The sequence below is a fragment of the Aspergillus heteromorphus genome (genome assembly GCF_003184545.1).
Source record: "Aspergillus heteromorphus CBS 117.55 chromosome Unknown BO70scaffold_12, whole genome shotgun sequence".
Taxonomy (NCBI): Eukaryota; Fungi; Ascomycota; class Eurotiomycetes; order Eurotiales; family Aspergillaceae; genus Aspergillus; species Aspergillus heteromorphus.
Genome location: NW_020290417.1, coordinates 544131 through 563586, shown reverse-complemented (window position 1 = coordinate 563586; position 19456 = coordinate 544131). Strand labels below are relative to the sequence as shown.

The 19456-nt window shown below is 54.6% G+C and overlaps 8 protein-coding genes across 8 annotated transcripts; 5 read left to right on the top strand and 3 right to left on the bottom strand.

The window, feature by feature from the left end:
- Window positions 1–13: 13 nt before the first annotated feature.
- Window positions 14–1290, top strand: BO70DRAFT_336572 (40S ribosomal protein eS4; the record flags this gene model as incomplete). The annotated part of the gene is made up of 4 exons (XM_025541113.1): window positions 14–94; window positions 267–404; window positions 467–751; window positions 942–1290. Exons 1-4 carry the CDS (start codon window positions 81–83, stop codon window positions 1288–1290), a joined length of 786 nt encoding a protein of 261 aa, XP_025399465.1. The 5' UTR covers window positions 14–80.
- A 3399-nt stretch (window positions 1291–4689) lies between these two features.
- On the top strand, window positions 4690–5527 carry BO70DRAFT_36472 (uncharacterized protein). The gene has a single exon (XM_025543876.1). It carries the CDS (start codon window positions 4799–4801, stop codon window positions 5441–5443), a length of 645 nt encoding a protein of 214 aa, XP_025399464.1. The 5' UTR covers window positions 4690–4798; the 3' UTR covers window positions 5444–5527.
- BO70DRAFT_36473 (uncharacterized protein) lies at window positions 5528–6437 on the top strand. The gene has a single exon (XM_025543883.1). It carries the CDS (start codon window positions 5612–5614, stop codon window positions 6077–6079), a length of 468 nt encoding a protein of 155 aa, XP_025399463.1. The 5' UTR covers window positions 5528–5611; the 3' UTR covers window positions 6080–6437.
- Window positions 6438–7636: 1199 nt separating this feature from the next.
- BO70DRAFT_291758 (uncharacterized protein) lies at window positions 7637–9221 on the top strand (the record flags this gene model as incomplete). Its single annotated transcript, XM_025539397.1, has 3 exons — window positions 7637–8227; window positions 8319–8798; window positions 8907–9221. The coding sequence occupies 3 exons, from the start codon at window positions 7637–7639 to the stop codon at window positions 9219–9221; spliced, it is 1386 nt and encodes a 461-aa protein (XP_025399462.1).
- Window positions 9222–11048: 1827 nt separating this feature from the next.
- BO70DRAFT_352797 (uncharacterized protein) lies at window positions 11049–11840 on the bottom strand (the record flags this gene model as incomplete). Its single annotated transcript, XM_025541810.1, has 3 exons — window positions 11049–11448; window positions 11592–11688; window positions 11762–11840. 3 exons carry the CDS (start codon window positions 11838–11840, stop codon window positions 11049–11051), a joined length of 576 nt encoding a protein of 191 aa, XP_025399461.1.
- A 518-nt stretch (window positions 11841–12358) lies between these two features.
- Window positions 12359–14438, top strand: BO70DRAFT_336564 (telomere repeat binding factor family protein; the record flags this gene model as incomplete). Its single annotated transcript, XM_025541112.1, has 3 exons — window positions 12359–13317; window positions 13377–13406; window positions 13494–14438. 3 exons carry the CDS (start codon window positions 12359–12361, stop codon window positions 14191–14193), a joined length of 1689 nt encoding a protein of 562 aa, XP_025399460.1. The 3' UTR covers window positions 14194–14438.
- A 1382-nt stretch (window positions 14439–15820) lies between these two features.
- Window positions 15821–16574, bottom strand: BO70DRAFT_371150 (sorting nexin-3; the record flags this gene model as incomplete). Its single annotated transcript, XM_025544782.1, has 3 exons — window positions 15821–15849; window positions 15927–16248; window positions 16497–16574. The coding sequence occupies 3 exons, from the start codon at window positions 16572–16574 to the stop codon at window positions 15821–15823; spliced, it is 429 nt and encodes a 142-aa protein (XP_025399459.1).
- Window positions 16575–17311: 737 nt separating this feature from the next.
- BO70DRAFT_36320 (uncharacterized protein) lies at window positions 17312–19084 on the bottom strand. The gene is made up of 3 exons (XM_025543507.1): window positions 18232–19084; window positions 17551–18182; window positions 17312–17497 (listed from the first exon to the last, which is right to left on the bottom strand). Exons 1-3 carry the CDS (start codon window positions 18708–18710, stop codon window positions 17382–17384), a joined length of 1227 nt encoding a protein of 408 aa, XP_025399458.1. The 5' UTR covers window positions 18711–19084; the 3' UTR covers window positions 17312–17381.
- Window positions 19085–19456: the final 372 nt, after the last annotated feature.

The following is a 19456-nucleotide window of genomic DNA, read 5'->3' as shown; positions in this document are numbered from 1 at the left end:
GCTGAAGGCCCTGCTCCGACCCTTCCTCTCCTTCGCGACACCCGACAACTAACCCGGTTCAAGTCGACAAAGCAGCCAAGATGCCTCGCGGACCGTGAGTTGCGCCCCCTCTCTGGATTCCTGGATGTTTCGATCGGCCTGCGAAATAGCGATGATTGCGAGAAGAAATTGCGAAATTGCGACGACGCAGGCAGACGTCTCGTGCCAGGAATCGAAAATTTGGATGATCGGAAGAATTTTGAAGACTGACCACGATGCTCGTATAGTAAGAAGCACCAGAAGCGCCTCAGTGCGCCTTCGCACTGGCTCCTGGACAAGATGTCCGGAACCTATGCCCCCAAGGCCTCCCCCGGTCCTCACAAGCTCCGGGACTGCCTGCCCCTGATCGTCTTCATCCGCAACCGGTACGCGTGAACCCGAAGAAGAAGAAGGAAATGGAAGGAGGATGGTGGCTGACAGTGCACAGTCTCAAGTACGCCCTGAACGGTCGTGAGGTCAAGGCCATCCTGATGCAGCGTCTCATCAAGGTCGACGGCAAGGTCCGCACCGACTCCACCTACCCCGCTGGCTTCATGGATGTCATCGGCGTCGAGAAGACCGGCGAGAACTTCCGTCTCATCTACGACACCAAGGGTCGCTTCACCGTGCACCGCATCCAGGCCGAGGAGGCCGAGTACAAGCTCTGCAAGGTCAAGCGTGTTCAGCTCGGCAAGGGCGGGATCCCATTCTTGGTTACGCACGATGCGAGAACGTGAGTTCATACTCTCTCGAAGTTCCGCGTCATTCAGTCGTTGGACCAAGCTTTGGTTGATCGGCGGAGGACGAGAACAGACCCCCCACGGTCTTTGCTGGATCACTGGATTTGTTACAAAGGATTTAGTGGATCAGTAAGGGCTTTCCCGATGCAGAGCATGACATGCTAATTTTCTCTCGTCATATAGCATCCGCTACCCCGACCCCGCCATCAAGGTCAACGACACCGTCAAGGTTGACGTGAACACTGGCAAGATCGTCGACTTCGTCAAGTTCGACACCGGTGTGGTCATCATGGTCACCGGTGGACGTAACATGGGTCGTGTCGGTGTTGTCACCCACCGTGAGCGTCACGATGGTGGTTTCAACATCGTCCACGTCAAGGACGCCATCGACAACACCTTCGCCACCCGTGAGTCCAACGTCTTCGTCATCGGACAGGACAAGCCCTGGATCTCTCTGCCCAAGGGCAAGGGTGTCAAGCTCTCCATCGCCGAGGAGCGTGACCGCCGCCGCGCCTACGCCATCTCCAACTAAGCGTCCGCGTTTGGTAAGTGCTGTAGACCGGGAAGATGTTTGTCTAGTCATAAAAGCTTTTGAAACACTCCGCGGGGGAGACAACGTCTTGTCGCGCTTTGTGGGCCTGTCTGACGCCGGTTACGAACCCATCTATGAAGCGTTATTCAGAAGAAAAAAAAGAGAAATATTGTCCACATTGGTGCTTCCATGTCTTTATCTCTGCAGGGGGATATAACTAAAAGCGAGACAGATGTCTGTATTTTATTCCTGTGCGTAGTATAGTGTAGTGCCTTGACCATGTATTATGTCACGTCCATCCTGATGTTCGCCATTTGCATCGACACCTGCTGAAGACTGACGGACTGATTGATTCGTATCTCACCAACCTCCTGACAGCCGCCAGCCCGACACGCCATCCGTACCTTATCTTACCTCCCTGTCCGTCCCCAACCTTGCAACCCGATCCGACCGGGGTCACGAACGGTCGAACCCCCAACCCCGACTGATCGGTAGCACCTAGATAGATACCTATCTATCTACCAGCCCCATGGCGGCGCTATTATTCTCACCCGCCGGATCGATGGATAGGGTAGGGATCTAGTTGAACGAACAACGAACAACGAACGAACTTCGATCCGATCCGATCCGTAAGACCCGCCTACCCTGGCACCTCACCCTGGCAAGTGGCATCTCTCCCAAGCCACCATCCCAATCGCAGACCCCGACACGGACTCAGACCGACCCAAACCAAACCCCGACCGACCGAACTCCCCCGACATCTCCATCTACATCTCCATCTACCTACGTCCTACCTACAGAACAAATATCTCCACCCCACCCAGCCCCAGACAGACCCAGCAGTATACTATGTACAGTACAGTACAAGACAAGAACCAGCACCTAGCGCCCCGCAAACAAGGATAGGTAAGTAGGACGGACGTACTCCGTAGGTCGATAGCAACCGCGGCGAAAAACTACGTCTCACATTCTACCAAGGCAGAGGACGTCTCGTCCAAGGCAGGAATACGATGGATGGATGGATGGATGTACTCCATCCAGACGTCCAATGGCCGAGACGAGATGGTCTGGGGCGACGGGATTTGATTCCTGGCCAACGTGATACCGATACCGGTTTTGAGTTGGTTGGGGGAGGTACATACATACATACTTCCTTACTTACTTACTGTATGTACTCCGTACTACCTGCTGTACTACTGTATAGGTATGTGTGTGTACGGAGGTTCTCCGCATTAAGGTAGCTATCCTTAAGCCGCGGTCTGTCTGTCTGTCTGTCGGCCGGTCGGTTCGGTGGTCGGTCACGACGGACGGAGGACAGGACAGGACAGGACGGATGGCTACAAATGTAACACGTCAACTGAGCAGCCCTGGATTTCTAGTACTCTCTTTTACTTACGTACCTACGTACCTACCGACCTACCTTCTTACTTACCCTGCTTACCAACCCAGATAGATAGATAGTTAGATAGATAGATAGAGCTCCATCAGTCTGTCCCGTGCGTCAGCCCTAGGTAGGTAAGTATCTAAGTTGTAACATCCAATTCATTAGCCCGGCAGCGCAATCTGGATACATTTCCCCCTGCGCAACGCGGCGTCGCCCTTGGCCCGATGGGCGGCATAAAAGGCGCCAAACCACTCACTACACTACTAGACAACCGACAGAGCGCCCCGTCTCATGTAGGTCTAGTTAGTTAGTTGGGCCCGGGCTTCCGCCTGTCTATCCTATCCTATCCTATCCTATCTACTACGTCCGTGGCGCCCACTCTGTAGGTAAGTATCTATCTATCTAGTATGTATGTATCCATAGTCTGTGCAGTGGTGGGTGGTTAGTCTGTGCAGCGCACCAGTCGATGGGCGATGCGATGCGATGCGATGCGATGGGATGGGATGACCGATGCGATGGCCGATGGTCGAATCGAAATGTCTGGTTTGTCGCAATTCGCATGGCGTGGCTCATCGGTTATCAATCATAATCACAATCTGTCTGTCTGTCTCTGGGCCAAGGCAGGGCCAAGATCGCTCCCGGGCCACTGGATACTGGCCATTGGCTACCCCAGAGAGCAGAGGGCGGAGGGGAGGGGAGGGGAGGGGACGAGGTGACTTGTCGAACTGAACCTGGACAGTGACGGTGGAGCGTAAGTGGAGAGGGAGAAGGAATGGTTGGTGGTCGGACGCTGATCGATGGTCCTCGGGAGGGAGGGAGGGAGGGAGCGATCGGTTTTCATCGACATCTGGCTGTCAGATCGGTCAAGGGCATTGTTTATGGTGGTGTAGGACTGTAAGTGTAGGAATGTACGTATTACTTACTGTGGGTATGTGCTGTGCTGTGCTGTGCTGGCTGGCTGGCTGGCTAGCTGTCTGTCTGTTTTGTAGTGAATGCGATCTCTCAATTTCTTTTTCTTTCTTTTTTTTTTTGTTTCCTCTTTCCATTTTCGGACATTCTATTCTGGTCCTTCTTTTTAGACCTGTCCTTCTCAATTTTTGAATTTTTTTTTTCTCTCTCTCGAAGAATTCTTCCGGTGGTGGAAAGCCATGCCAGACAGGATACCGACAGGACGGACAGACAAAACACACAATGGTTGACTGACCGACCGAAAGAGGTTCGCGCGCAGAGGACGGTGGGATTGGATTGCATCGCATCATCGCACACGCCATGTACCACGGAAAGAACCCGTTGCTAAAAGGGTATTCACAGCTTCCTTTCTCCATCCTTCTCCACCAATCTGCGGGGGAATAGCCAGCAGAAGAAGAAAAAAAAAAAAAAAAAAAACAAAGCAAAGGCTGTGTGGCACTGCCGTTGTCGCGTTTGGTGGTTTGAGGCACAGAACGAAGGTTATATAGTAGCCGTCCCTTCAAAGATGTTTGACTCAAGCCACTCCCAAATCTCATCCCCGATCTGGAAATACTTCAAATACCACCACCCACTGACCTGCCTACGGTAAACAGATAGCCAGCAGACACATCCTCGCACGCACCCACTCCCGGGCGCCCGCCACGCTTAAGTTCCGAGTCTGGCTTGCTGCATCCTGCAAGTGATGAGCCAATCTGGATCCGGCTGGCCAAGACCCGGCCAGTTGACAGGTCTCGGGTGGGTGCTGGCCACCTCGCTCTCAGACGTATCTATCCATTCTGTAGATACCTCGTCCGGTCTGAGCTTTCTGCGCGGGGGGAGACTCAGACCTCGCACAACGTCACCAGCTCCAGATGTTGTGTCGGGAAGGGACCGTTGAACCCCCCGCAGAAGGTCCATCCAGACATGCATATAGACCTACATACATACAGCCACCCATCTATCTACCCGTAGCGGTGCTCCCACCCTCTCCAGCCTGTCGCCATCCATCCATCCACTCACCCTCACCTGTTCCCGCCCGGGGTCTGGACTCGACCAAACACCCGACAACCGACATCGGTCTCCGCAGGCGACAGCTCAGAGACACCGCCAGAGTGTATCTGTGTCTGTGTCTGTGTCTGTCTGCAGTGTGCAGTGTGCAGTGTGCAGTGCAGACGGATGTGGGATCCGACAAGGGAAGGCAGGCAGCCAACGCGGTCACACAGCCGGGCAGTTGAGTTAACGCGACTGAGTGGTTACGATTCGATTACCGACGATGGACGGCCTCCACAGCACGAAGGATGGAAGGATGGAGGAAAGCGGGTCTTGTCCGTCCCGTCACGGCGTCCACCCGGAGTCATCCGTCCTCCGTCTTCTCTTTTAGCTGCTGCCCTCTCTGCCCTGCCCAGGGTCATTTTCGTTTCTTTCATCCGGTGCCCAGACCCGTCGGCTCGTTGCGCCGGATGGGTGCTGCCTGGATGGCACAACGTGGAGGGAGCGCAGGCAAATCTCCGCGCCTGGATGCGACGCAACACGCAAGTCCGCCTCAGGGTTGCAGCCAGTAACAAGCTCCCAGCCAGACCAGCTTCCAGCTCCCAGCTCCCAACAACCAGTGGCCAGATGCGCTGGGAGCGATTCCCGATTCCCGATTCCCTCCCCCTCGCCATTGGGGCCAAAAATGAGGATGGCTCCCGGGTCCATTGCAGCGGGTCCTCCGACTCGATCGGTTCCCCTGCGCCACAGTCGCGGTGGTCTATCTATCTATCTATCATCTATTTATCTATCAATCAGGTCGGGATAGTTTACTATCTACTACTAGACTAGATGGATAGATAGTTCGATGGCGATCCGAAATCCCGACGGCCGGTCCAATGGCAGCGAGGGCCTAAGAAATTAAACTGTTTCCTCAGGGTTAGGGCGAGACCGAGGGGGTGGGCAGTGGATCATGATGGAGGAGAGAGGGCTGGGGTGGCCTGTAGCAGCGACTAGGAGATGGCTGGTGATCCACCCTCTCCGCCACGAGTCGCGTTTCCATCTTTCTTTCTTTCTTTCTTTCTGTCTGTCTGTCTGTCTGTCTGTCTGTCTGTATCTACCCTATGTACTCCGTACTCACCTGGGTCCTGTACGGAGACAGTACGGAGTACAGGGGACAGCATCATCCTGCCTGTCCCCGTCCCGTGTGGGACTGACACCACTTCCCCTCAGAGTCCTGGTCTTCATTCCCAGGACATGCCTTACTCGCCTAGGAAGGGATCAGAGATGCCCTCCGACGAGCCAATGGGGAGGCCTCGGAGCCGTCCATCATGCCATCGGGGACGGGTCCAAACCAAGCAGCAATATTTCCAGCTCAGTTCCCAGGCCCGATGCGGATCGCCTCGCCCGATCACGGCGATCCGCTTTTTCTCGTTTCCGACAGCCCTAGATGGTCCTGACTACTGGCAGGCAAGCTGGACAGTCTAGCTGAAGGTGGCAATTGGACGCCAAACTCACTAACTACATCCTACATAGTAACAGCTCGTCTTATAGGATCCGCCATTAACAAGCCTGTCAATCTTCCGACGCCGCATCAGCAGCAGCAGCAGCAGCAGGAGGAGGAGGAAGCTAACCACCACCACAACAACCACCGCATCGTCATGATGGCCGCGAGTGATGTATAATTGACTTCATTAAGGGACTACACCGCTCCCGGACGGCACTAGCCCGCCGCCGATTGATTGATCTCTCGCCGTGAACCTTCCAGAACGACATACGTGCTGCCTGCATCTGCTGTACCCTGTTCGGGGGCCTGCCTTTGTTGTCTGACCGCTTGTTTTCTTTTATTTTTATTTTTATTCTTATTTTTTATTTCTATTTTCTGATCTCATCATCATCATCATCCTCGCCGCCGTTGGCTGGCTCCCGTAGCCGATTCCAGGTCCAATTCCTCCAGCTCCTTCCAAACGCCAGACAACCTTACCTACCTACCTACAGGAGCATACCTACCTACAGGAGACTACCGAGCTAGAGAAGAGAGAGAGAGAAAGCAAGCTACTAGCCATGATTCCATGTGGGGAGGGAGGGCTCAGCCTAGCCTGGCTGCCTCTAGCCTCCCCCCTCCGCGACGCCCCAAGCCTAACGGCTCCAGGGGTCAATGCCGGGCTAACTCAGTCTTAAACAATGCGAAGCCACGGGCAGACTAGAAACTGATTGGCGTCGTGCTCAGCTCTGCTCCGGTGGCCAGCCAGCCTGCTAATCTCCGTCCCCCAAGCCTAACCCGGCTCCCGGGTCCCAGTGGTTTGGATTTTGGATCGCCATCAGTCCAGTCTGCCCTGCCCTGCCCTGCCCTGCCCTTCCCTTTTTCCCTCTCTTCCTCGGGTAATGCGCCACTGTCCGTCATGCCCTCTGGCTTCAGATGCGAGCTCCAGCGACGATATTCGTGAGTTGTCCCCCGTGGCAAAGTTGAAGATTCGCTACGGCCGTGGCTGGAAGATAAGACAACCCTCAACCCTGCTCGCTTTCAGCTGGTCTCGCCCTTCATATCATACTTATCATATCATATTCTTTTAATACCTACTTCAATGCACGGGGCAATACTGTCGAGCTAGCTGTTTGGGTAGCGGTTCCAGCTGTGTTTTTCTTGGCTATCTGTCTTTCTGGCTTCTGGCTTCTGGCTGCATTGCTGCATCGCTGCATCGCTGCAGGTGACAGACGGGCCGCCGTGTCTTCCCTTCCCACGTCTTTGTATACTCCCCGGCTTTTCAGCTCGAGCCTTTTCTCTTTCTCTCTTTCTCTCCCCCTCCCTCCCTCCGCTTCCCGTGAGGCTGTCTAGTGTCTCAGCTGGGGGTTTGACTTCCTGGCACGGAGGCCTTGCTTCCGATCCTACCTTGGTGCAACAACTGCAGGGATAAAAGGATAAAAGGACAGGCCGAAAAGGTCGGCCTTTGTCCATTCACCAGGCAGGTCTCTTTTCGAAGCCGCTCCCTTCTTCTCGCCAGACAGACGACAGACGACAGACGACCAACACCGCAGACCGCCGACATGGCTGTGTATTCGCCCTCGGCGGGCGTGGGCTATCCCTCGCTGTTTCGATCCGAGGCCGAGATCCCCAAGTTCTTCCCGGGGTGGCGATGGTGGGAGGACGAGTCGCAGACGATATTCTGGGCGTTCGACTCGCAGGAACTCAAGCGGGCGATCCAGTTCGGCCTCTACCAGGACGAGAACCTGCCGCGGAGGATCCTCCAGGGTCGCCACGAGAACACCATCGACGCGTTCCTGGTCTCGCTGCTGGAGCCCAACGAGACGGTGTCCGTCGCCAACATGGGGCCCCTGCAGAAGGTCGAGGAGATCATGCGCCGCTGTCGACTGACCCGGCCGCTGGAATCGTGGAGCTGGGTGCCCGTCCAGCGAGATCGCGACGCCACCGCGCGAACCATCGCCGACGCCATCGACGCCGAGAGCCATCTGCACTTCACTCGGCTCTCGTTCGAGGAACTGGTGCGGTACTCGCTGGGCAACAAGACCCCCTCGGTGGAGTGGTTCCTCCAGCAGCATACCGCCCTGTACATGCACCTCCTGGGCTACCTGCGAGCATTTCCCGAGGAGATGTCGCGGTATCGGGAAGTCGAGCAGGTATGTCTTTGTCTGTCCCTTCCCATCCATCCATCCATCCATTCATTGCGTACACTCCTCCCAAATCATCAACCCACTAACCCACCCCCAGCACCTCCGCTCTCGCAGCCCCTTCGCCCACCGCGCCCTGGCCACCTGTCTCCGCGCCCTGGGCTGCGGCAGCGTCCCGGTCTCGGCATCGCCCGGGTTCGCCTTCATCGCCGGCCCGATCCAGAGCATGTTCAAGGTGCAGTCGCGCAGCCTGGCCGACACGCTGAAGGTGCTCTCGGTGCTGGGGGTGCGGTTCAAGCGCACGTACGTGCACGCGCGCGAGATCAGCTGGACGCAGCCGTTTGACGTGGAGCACGCGTTTCTCGAGGAGCTGCTCATGTCGACCTCCGGGGCCGACCTCGCGCGCACGCTCGACGCCGACGACAAGAATTCGTTTACGGGTCTGACGCAGAAGAGCTTCATCGAGCCGGACGCTCTGCTGAAGGGATTGCTCGCGCAGTGGGAGATCCTTGGAACGACTGTCTGGGAGTGTTGTACCGGGTTGCCGGATCACATTGCGAAGTTGCAGGATTGTTTACATGTAGGCTCTCCCTTTCCCATCTCCCCATCCCACCCAAACACCAAGTAATACCAACTCATACCAACTCATACCAACTAACAAGAACGCTAACAAATAAAAACATAACAGTCCCTCCTCCCCCTCAAAAACTACCACTCCTTCACGGCCCTCCTCACGGGCTTCCAGAAACACAGCGTCACCCACCCGACCTTCATCCGCGTCGACAGCGCCACCAACACCATGACCCTGCACCCGGTGCTCGCCCCGGAGGCGGCCTACGTGATCGACCCGCTCGAGAACTTCGTCGCCTACCGCCAGGACTTCCAGACCACGCCGGGCATTCCGTTTCTCGTGCCCCATATCAGGGAGTATCAGCAGCATGGCCCGCCGGCGCTGCAGCAGCTGTTTCAGTCGTTGGGGGGGGTGGAGCCGTTTTGTCGGTAGTCTGTTACGAAGGTGATTGGGGGCGAGAGAGAGGAAGAGAGGAAGGGGAATCCCTATGGTGAATGAATGAAGCTGGGGGGGGGTGATGGGGTGCGATGCGATTGAATGATGTGGAATGGAAGATGTGGTTGTCTCTGTGACTGTGACTCTGTCTGGATTTAATTTCCCCTTTTCGGATGTTCTCATTACTTTACCTTGCTTACTAGGTAGGCGTACCTAGTGTGCTTTCTTTCCTTCTTTCTTTCTTTCTTTCTTTCTTTCTTTCTTTCTTTTTCTTTTTTTCACGGCTCTACACTACACTACACTACACTCACAGCGAATACCGTTCTCCATTTGGTTGGGCTGTATTATCATTTAGATACTATTGAATTGATTGATTGATTGATTGATTGATTGATTGATTGATTGATTGATTGATTGATTGATTGATTGATTGATTGATATGGATTTGATATTTTTCGTTTGTAGAGTGTAGGGTGTGAGTGAGATAGATGTATTTTGATTTCGAGTCTTGGTTTTTGATGGTACTTGGCTTTGTTCCTTACACTGAAATTGATTGGACGGACTGGATTACATGACTCTACTATCATGTCTATATCTATGTCTATTGTGGTAGAGGGGTGGATGTACGAGTTACCTTTTTGCTTATTTCCTTATTTCCTTATTTCCTATTTCCTATTTCCTATTTCCTTATTTCCTTATTTCCTATTTCCTTATTTCCTATTTCCTTATTTCCTTATTTACCTCCTTCTTTACCTCCTTCTTTACCTCCTACCTACCTACCTACCCACCTATGATAGCGTGGTGGAAGATATCCAACTTAGACTCTTACTCTTACCTGTACTCAGTCCAGTAGACTCGATCGGAAATGAAGGTCAGGAACAGGAACAGGAACAGGAACAGGAACAGAAACAGAAACACAGAATGAGTAACCCGGGGAAGCCGACGTTGAAGCGGAAGCCGGGGGAGTCGGACAGACTAGATACATACTACAGAGGGGGGGGGGGTGGGGTGTACGACTCTCTGTTCCACTTCCACTTTCACTTTCACTTCCACTTCCACTTTCACTTTCACTTCCACTTTCACTTTCACTTCCAGCCAGATCCAGATCCAGATCCAGGCCTAGATCCAGACCTAGACCTAGATCCAGACCCAGGATGGCTGCGTTGTGTTGTGTTGTATAGTGTGTCGTGTGGCGTTGCATTGCATCTGGGGGAGGACATGGGGGGACATGATATTAAGTTCTTTGTGTGTATTTTTAGTTTGTACGTCATATTGTATATTGTGTTTGTATATGACTGCAGTAGGGGGCAGGGGGGGTTGATTAGGGTGTGTCTTGTGTATACCTGGATGGTCTGGATGGTCTGGTCTGGATGGTTTGGTTTGGGTTGGTCTGGTCCGGTCTGGAAGTACACAGGATGGATGGATGGATGGATGGATGGGGAGGTAGGTACTTCTGTTTCTCCTCTAACAATAACTAGTTAGTTAACATCGGAAGTGATCTTAGGTAAACTGGTGGTGGGAGGGTACTTCTGTTCCTGTCCAGCTGAACTAAATATAGATACTATAGATATTCTCAACACTTGATTCTGATCCTGATTCTGATCCTGGTCTGCCAGTAAACCGGATTCCAGGATAATGGGGTGGCGTCACTGGGACAGAGTAGGGAGGCTTGGGAGTATCCATCACATTATGATTGTTAATGATGATGATGATGATGTGTACACCGACAAAGAGGCAAATACCCATAAACCACATCCAACTGTAAGCAAGATACAGAGTAGAGTAGACTTTCTTTCTTTCTTTCTTTCTTTCTTTCTTTCTTTCTTACTCCTTCTTCCCCTTCTCCACTGAACATCCCCCCCACCCCCCCAACAACACGACCACCCTCCCCCCAAACAACGCCATCGTCACACCGACATTCCCCCACGTCAAGGCATTCCACCCCGCCACATCCACGAACCGCTGCAAGCCCATCCCCCGCCCGACAGCCCACACATGGCCCAGATCGGCCACCGCCAGCGCCAGCAGATAGTTGCGCACGACGCGGGGCTCCGTGGTCGAATGCAGGACCGCGAGGCCGAGCAGCGCCAGCAGCGCGTACAGGTTGGAGACCTGGTACGCGAGCGAGAGGGCGCTGGGCGTGATGGTTGCCGTGGGGTTGGAGGGGATTTGCGACGTGATGAAGTCCGCCGGGAGGAGGTGGGGGTAGATGGTTCCGGCGATTCTGTTGTTTCGGGGATGATGGGTGGGTGTGGTTAGTGGATGGGGATGGGATTGGGATGGGATGGGATGGGATGAGGATGGGGATGGGATGGGATGAGGATGGGGATGAGGATGGGGATGGGGATGGGGATATTGGGGACGTACAGGGAGATAGGCTCGATGATGCCGAAGATGAGGTAGGGGATTGGGGGGAGGATTGGGGGGTGGATTGGGGGGTGGGATTTGGAGGGCATCGTTGGGACTTGGGTTTGAATTGGGTTGATGTGGTGGTGGTGTTATTGTTCTAATGATAATGGAGAGATCGATGCTCTTACTAGTGTATGCCAGAATCAGAGCTAACGAGATCAACAGGAGGCTGAGCGGAGGAGGGAAGCTCATTACTGCATCGGGCATGGTGGCTGGGAGTGGAGCTGCCAGGAGGAGGGCCATGTTTGTTGTTTACTACTTGTGTAGGAGACACTCAACATTGGGTTTAGATCTAGAAAATATTTTTATCAAAAATCAGACGTGCACCAAAATCTAATACCCCACCCATGCCAACTGGATAACTATTGAGTCGGGGATGATAATCCAGTCCACCAGTTGATCCTCTTCCTCAGTCGAGAATCTAGATCCATGTATGTCATCATCCAGCAAACCGGATTTCTCCCAACCGGTTCGCTGAGTCAGCCCCAGACCCTCCAAAACCGGACCTGCGTGAGTGGTCTGTCTGCCCCTCCGCACTGCTGGCTCTTCCGCCGCATCTCTGCCTCTCTCTCTCTCTCTCTGCCTCTCTCTCTCTCTCTCTCTCTCTTCCTCTGCTTCCCTCTGCCAGCCACCGGCTTCCTCCCTCTCATCCATCTGCATCCCCGGCAAAATGGCTCATAGCAGATGCTGCTCCTTATCCCCCAGTGATTGATGCGATTGGCATCATGGATCCCAACAACAACAACCCCTTCCGCTCGTTCGACGACTCGCTGCTGCGCGAACTCCCCCAGCTTCAAAGCCTCCGCATCGCTCCCATCCGCCAGCCCGTCTCCCGCCTGCTGACCGTCCCCTCCCCGCTCGAGCCCAATGCCAGCCAGGCCAGCCAGGCCAACCATGCCAGCCAGTCCCAAACCCCCAACCTCTCCTCCCACAATGACTCCGCCCCTGATCCCCGGAAGAAGGCCGACGCCGACCTGCTGAGCCTGGACCCGCTGCCCAAGCCCATCCTGCCGGCCTTCGTCAACATGCGTGCCCTGGAGCGCTTCCCCTACTCCTTCGACGACGACACCCTCCACTTCCGCAAACGCAGGCGTTTGGTCCACCCGGACACCTTCAGCGAGCACCTGCAGCTGCCCATCCCCCAGGCCCAGAAGGAACAGCGCCGGCCGCCCTTCGGCCCGTTCGCCATCCTCAACGGCCTCAATGAGCCGCCCCCGAACGCCGCCCTGCTCCCTCCCATCGAGCCCGGCTCCATCACCCAGCTACTGACCAAACCCTCCCGTGTCGCGGAGCCGGCCTTGCCGGCCGCTAACCCGGTCGCAGATCCGGTCGAGCGCAGAGAGGGCCGCATCGAGGACATCCTGGACTCCCCTCTTGACAAGACAACAGACAGCGACCAGAGCGACGTCGCCAGCGCGCTGCTGGACTACTCCCCGCCGGAAGCCCGCGCCGAGAAGACCGATACCGAAGCAGACCTCAAGGACGCCTCGGCCGAGGACAGCAACGAGCCGCTGTCGCCGAAAACGCGAGGACGGTCGCGCAAGAACCTGCGCAAGTGGACCGAGGAGGAGACCACGGCGCTGCTCCGCGGCGTGGTCAAGTGCGGGATCGGCAACTGGACGGCGATCCTGGCACAGCCCGAGCTGAAGTTCAACAAGCGCAGTGCGTCCAACTTGAAAGATAGGTATGGTAGAGCCGCACGGGTGGATGTGGAGGGAGCTGGTTCCAACTAAGACAATCTAGATTCCGCGTCTGTTGCCCCTGGGCCTACCGGTAAGTTTGTTGGTTGTATTCCGCGACCAGCCCTAACCTCGAACCTCGAACCTCGAACCTCGAACCTCGAACCTCTAACCTGCTCAGGGCGGCGGACCCCAACGAGGCCACGAAACAGCTGCATGACACGCTCGCCAACGCCCTCTCGCGGGCTGAGAACGAGGGCTCCGACGGCACCGCGGGGAAGATCCATCTGCCCCGCCCGCGTCCCAACGAGCACACCCCGGTCCCCCTCGAGCCGGCCAAAGAGACTGACAAAGCCAAGCCCAAGCCCGCCTCCAAAACCACCCCGACTCTCACCAGTCGATCCCAGTCGACCCTCGCGTCGTTGGGCATCCCGGAGCCGCACTTCACGATGAAATCGCGCCGCCGCTCGCGCCGCCCGTTCACCGACGTCGAGGACGAGGCCCTACTGAAGGGCTACGCCGTGCACGGCTTCCAATGGACGCTGATCCAGCAGGACAAGCGACTGAACCTGAGCCACCGCCGCGCGACGGACCTGCGCGACCGCTTCCGCACCAAGTTCCCGCACGCGTACCGCGACGGCGGCTCCGTCAGCGGGCGCACGTTGCACAAGGACGGCCTGAAGAGGAGCCGGCGACAGTCCAGCAAGAGCGGTCCGACGACGGGCCACGGACCCATCGATCCGGCGCTGTCGCCGCCCGCCCCGCCGCAGCTGCTGGAGTCGGCGGCCGGTGCGTTTCCGTTTCCGTTGGACGAGAATACCGCCGCGGTGGACGCGACCTGGGCGGATAACACCCTGCCGCCGATGATGTGGGATGATTGAGATGATTGAGATGACTGGTTGTGGTTGTGGTTGTGGCGCCAATTAATTTTCGGGTGTCTCGTTTGAGACTTTGTGATGATGACGAGTCGAGTCGATAGGAATGTTGTACTGACTACTACTGACTAACCTCTATGCTTAGTTTATACGTGGTGATCGTGCCTCTGATAGATCTGGTCCCTGATCTCTGATAGATACGATAAACCCTAGATACCTATACCTAGAACATAGATACCCCGAACCTCTGCATATCTACATAATAACAATAATAGTCATACAATGCCCATTCGCTCCCCTCCATACTTACCCAATCCTATAAAAAAGAAAAGAAAAAGAAAAAGAAAAAGAAAAAAGGATATACTAATCCTATTGTGGAGTCTACGAATACATGCCTATCATAACACAAACACACACACACACACAGAGGATGTTTTGATATGAATATGAATATGAATATGAAGATGAAGATGAAGATGTGATATGTTATGATATGATATGACATTCCTACCCCAGAAACAGAAACAGAAACAGAAAGAGAAACACTCAGTCTGTTAGTTAGTTGGTCACTCACTGCCTAGGTATGTATGTAGTATGTATGTATGTATGTATGTATGTATGTATGTATGTATGTATGTATGTATGTAGGTAGGTAGGTAGGTAGGTAGGTAGGTAGGTAGGTAGGTAGGTAGGTAGGTAGGTAGGTAGGTAGGTAGGTAGACAGGTAAACCGGTAAACAGGTAAACAGGTAAACAGGTAAGTAGGTACTACTTACTAGCTCACCCAATCCTAACCGCCTACTCAACCTGAACCTGAACTTGCAACATCAACTTGCCCACTGCTACATGCTACATGATAAAACTTAAAACAAAACAAGACAACATTCAGCAAATCATTGTATTTTGCCTTATTCTCATCTAGTTGGAGCGCAGATGGATAGAAGAGGATGCAAGGGTGGAAGGCTGGAAGAACTTGATCGCATATCATAACATAAAGTAGCATGATAACATGATAGATAACATGACATGATGATAGTTATAAAATAGCATAGTATAGGATAACATGAAATAACCATAACGCTTAGTTACAAGACGAGACAAGACAAGACGAGACGAGACGAGATGAGACGAGTCAACACAGCAAAGAAAAGAAAAGAAAAGAAAAGAAAAGAAAAGACAGAAAGCATGGATTCCGCCGACAAACAAACAACAATGGTATGTGAAACGAAATTGAAAGAGGCATGCAATGGCAGACGGAGAGAAAGGGGGGATGATTTCCTCTTGCTGTTCTGTTCGTACACCATCATAACCACAACCATCACCATAACCAGGGCTGACAGGTGTGTAGGTGTAGGTGTATCCTCCTAGCCAAAGATACCCCTGCCTCCGAGGTAGGCAGGCTAGATATCTTCCGGAGTATCATCACACCGTCCCTTATTCGCAGTCCCTGAATTCATCCACTCCACGACAACTCGACGATCATCACGCCCTCGGTTATTCGCCTCCATCATATTCCTACCCCTGTCCACAACCCCATCCTCCACATCACTCTCACTCCTCACCCCTCACCCCTCACCAATTGACCGTTTGACCGCCTAACCGCTGAACCGAAGCACCGACTGCCCGAGTTCATTTCACCACGCATTCCGATCCCAATTCGGATCTATCCCAACCCCAAAATCCCACAATTAGCACAAACCATCCATCTACCCCTCCCAAAGATAGTAAAAGAAAACATACCCTGCACAAAACTCGCCAACACCTTACTTCCGGTCTGCAGCAAAGGATGCCCCGCGACGATCTGCAAGAAGCGCTGCAACCCCTCGCGCCGATGCTCGATCACATCATCGCTGAAGCGGTTGGTAAACACCTTGCCGGGCAGCGGGGGGATGGTGACGCGCGTGGACTCGCGCTCCAGGATGTCCCGGAAGTATTCGAAGTCGGAGTACCGGCGGCGCACGACCGAGTGCTTGAGCTTGAAGGCGGGGATGTTGGTGCGGCAGGTCAGTTCGTACGAGGTGTACATGCTTCGGGATGTGCCGTGGGTTTGGGGGTTTCGGACCTATGGATTATTATTATTGTTATTATTATTATCATTATTAGTATTAGTATTGTTGGTTTGGGGGGAGTATTCCGGAGGGGGTTGGGATTGGGATTGGGAATAGCATGGCGAGTGCGAGTATCTCGCTCAATAGAGATAGACAGACCCAGATCCAGGGAGCTATAAACCCAGAACAGAACACAACCGAACAAAAACAGGGAGGCATGATATGTGTAGGTGGATAGAAAGGGAGGGAGGGACGAGGCTACTTCAATCTCCAAAAAATTCTCGGGGGGGCCATAAATCTCCTCGAAAGTCTGCTGACGGGATTCCGGAACCGCCTGCATCTTTGCTATCTGATCTGTGGTCTGCACGTTCGCTGTCTAGCTAAGTCGTGGTGGGCGCGGAGCAGAGCGGATGGGATGTAGTGAGTGAGTGAGTGAGTGGTAATCGTAATGGTGGTGGTAGTGGTGGTAGTGGTGGTAGTGGTGATGGTAAAGTAGGTGGTGGGGGGACCGCGGGGAAGGTCAGGAACCGCGATTGGTTCTGGTGTTGGGATGTAGGGGGGTGGATTTATAGATTTGATGTGATCCGATGCGATGCGATTATGGAAGTAGAAGGTAGAAAGGGATGAGAGGGGACGAGGAGGCAGAGGAGGAGGGAGAGAGAGAGAGAGGTGTAGGTAAAGTAGGTAGTGGGAGGAGGAACAGGAACTGGAATTGAAGAGATGACGACGGACTGACTGACTGACTGACTGATAAGACAGCCGCGTAATTACTATGGTAAATTACCGTACGAACCGGGGGCGGGGGATTGTTCCTCCCGCGGCACGCGACTGTTTCTTAAATAGGAATCAGATACTATCTACCACTGGTAAGGTAGTTTAGTTAGATGCTACTCCGTACTGATCCTCTACTCAAGCAGATACCGAATCAAATCATATTGTCTAATACACCAGAGCAAGGTAGGCTCGAAAAGAACTGCCAGACAAGAGCCAATTTCCCCGTACCCGTAACGACAACCTAAAGAAACCCCGAAGATGGCCGGCCGTACAAACCGCACGGATGAGCGAGACAAGAAATGAGAGGGAGGAGGGAGAGGAGGAGGAAGAGGGAATGAGAAAGAGTGAAGGATGAAGTGGCCAGCAGAGAGATCTACTCCTGCCGACTGCGCTTCGCGCCGTGAGGGTTCCACGACCCATCACCAACGCCCTGGTTGGGAGGGAAGAAGCCCTGGTTGAACGCCGCATTGGGGCCCTGGAATCCTTGACCTAGGCAACTATCAGCCACATACTCAGCTAGTCAGAACAGAAAGAAAACTTACCCTGCATCCCCATGTTGCCGGCCATCTGTCCCATCATCGGGTTCATCCCGCCAGACATCGGGTTCATCCCCATGCCACCCATCGGATTCATCCCCATCGCGCCCATCGGGTTCATGGCCGGCATACCGCCGCCGCGCCCACGCATGCCCCCGGGTCCACCGCGCATCCCCCCGCCCATCATGTTCCCGCGGTTGTTGAAGCCGTAGTTCTGCATGCCCATCGGATTGCCCTGGAACCCCCCGACCATCGGATTGCTGGGGAATCCGCCCATCGGGTTCTGGAAGTTGCGGTTGCCGCCGAAGTTGCCCATGTTCCCGGACATGCCGCCGCCGCCACCGCCGCCGCCGCGGTTGTTGAACCCGCCGCGTCCGCCCCGGAACCCCCCGCCGCCGCCGCCACCCATGTTGTTCATGCCGAAGTTCATGTTGTTGGACGCATTGTAGCCGCCGGACATCGACCGCGATTGGTTGTCTTTGCGCATCGGCGCGTCCTTGGGCAGTGTGCGGAACGGGTTCGGTTGCGGGCTGGTGTACGTGACCATGTGCTTGCGCTGGCCACCCGCGCCGAACGACTCGATCTGGTGCTTGGCTGCCGATGCGGCCTGGAGGGTGGTGAATTCGAGAAACGCTTGCCTGGGGACGTCAGCAGACTGCAAAGAAAGAACCCCGACAGTGAACTCACCCCTTGCTTTTACCATTCACCTTGTGTTCGCTGAATGTTACATCCTTCAGTTCGTCTTCCGCGTCGGCCTGGCGGATCCAGCCGCGGATGTCGTCGTCCGTGGTCCACCAGTACAGGTCGGATATCAGCAGCGCCGGCGTGGCATCCGGGTCTGTCGGGCGGTCGTCGAGCTCCTTGCGTTTCACCCCCTGCTGGGCCTGCTGGGGCGCCGGGGTCTCCTTGGCCGGGGGCTGGCTGGCGGCGTCGGGCTGTGTTACATGTTCACTATGGGGGCCGGCCGCCTCGCTGTCGGGCTTCAACGTGCCGTCGGAGGAGCCGTCGCCCTGGTTGGGGCTCGTCGAGTCCGGAGCGTCTAGGATAAGGTCTGTGTCCTCCTGCTTGGTCTCGTCCTCGGGCTTGTAGTCGCCCTGGTCATTGGCGTTGTAGCCACCCCCATCGCCATAGATGTCAATATCGAAGTTATCATCTTCAGTAGCCATTGCGTTTATAAGGATCGATCAAGGCACAACTTGATTGCTTGCTTGCTTGTGAATATACAGTCCTCCGCTGTTCCGATCCTCAGTTCAGTTCAGTTTCAGTTCGACCACTCAAGGGAAGTACATGTCTGTAGACACAGGCCGTCAATTAGCACGAAGGAATCATTCACAGGACTAGGTAACCTCCACGACGCGGGCATCCTTGTCTGACATGCAAGTAAACAGGGGCAGGCAGGCAGGCAGGCAGGCTGAAAGCAACAAGGACAAGGACAAGGACAAGGCATGAAATACGTACAATCCACAGCGTCAACGTCAAAAGGGAACAAACTTCACCCGTCCGTCCACGGAGACCTGAAACGGGAGTGCTGAAGGCTCCTGAGTCCAGGAAGCAATACAGAGAGTGTAGAACGACAAAGGTTCCCAATGAAAGGAGGCAAGATAGAAGTAGGAGTAGGAGGAGTAGTGTAGCAGCAGTAGCAGTAGTAGTAGTAGTAGAGTAGTAATCCACAGGCGCCTGAGATCCGCTGCTGCCGGTGCGGCAGAGCCTTGCTAGAGAACAGGTCCGATACAACCTTCCAGAGACGAGAGTACAGGAGAAGGGAAAAAAGAATCCGCAAACAGGAGTTCGTGAGGAGGGAGAGTGAGGTTAGTCCAAAGCTTCCCGGGCCTGGGACTGATGTAATGGGCAGCCGCGTAGCTTGTATTGCTGGTGAGTGGGGGAGTCGCGCCCGGTCGGTGGAGAGGAGAGG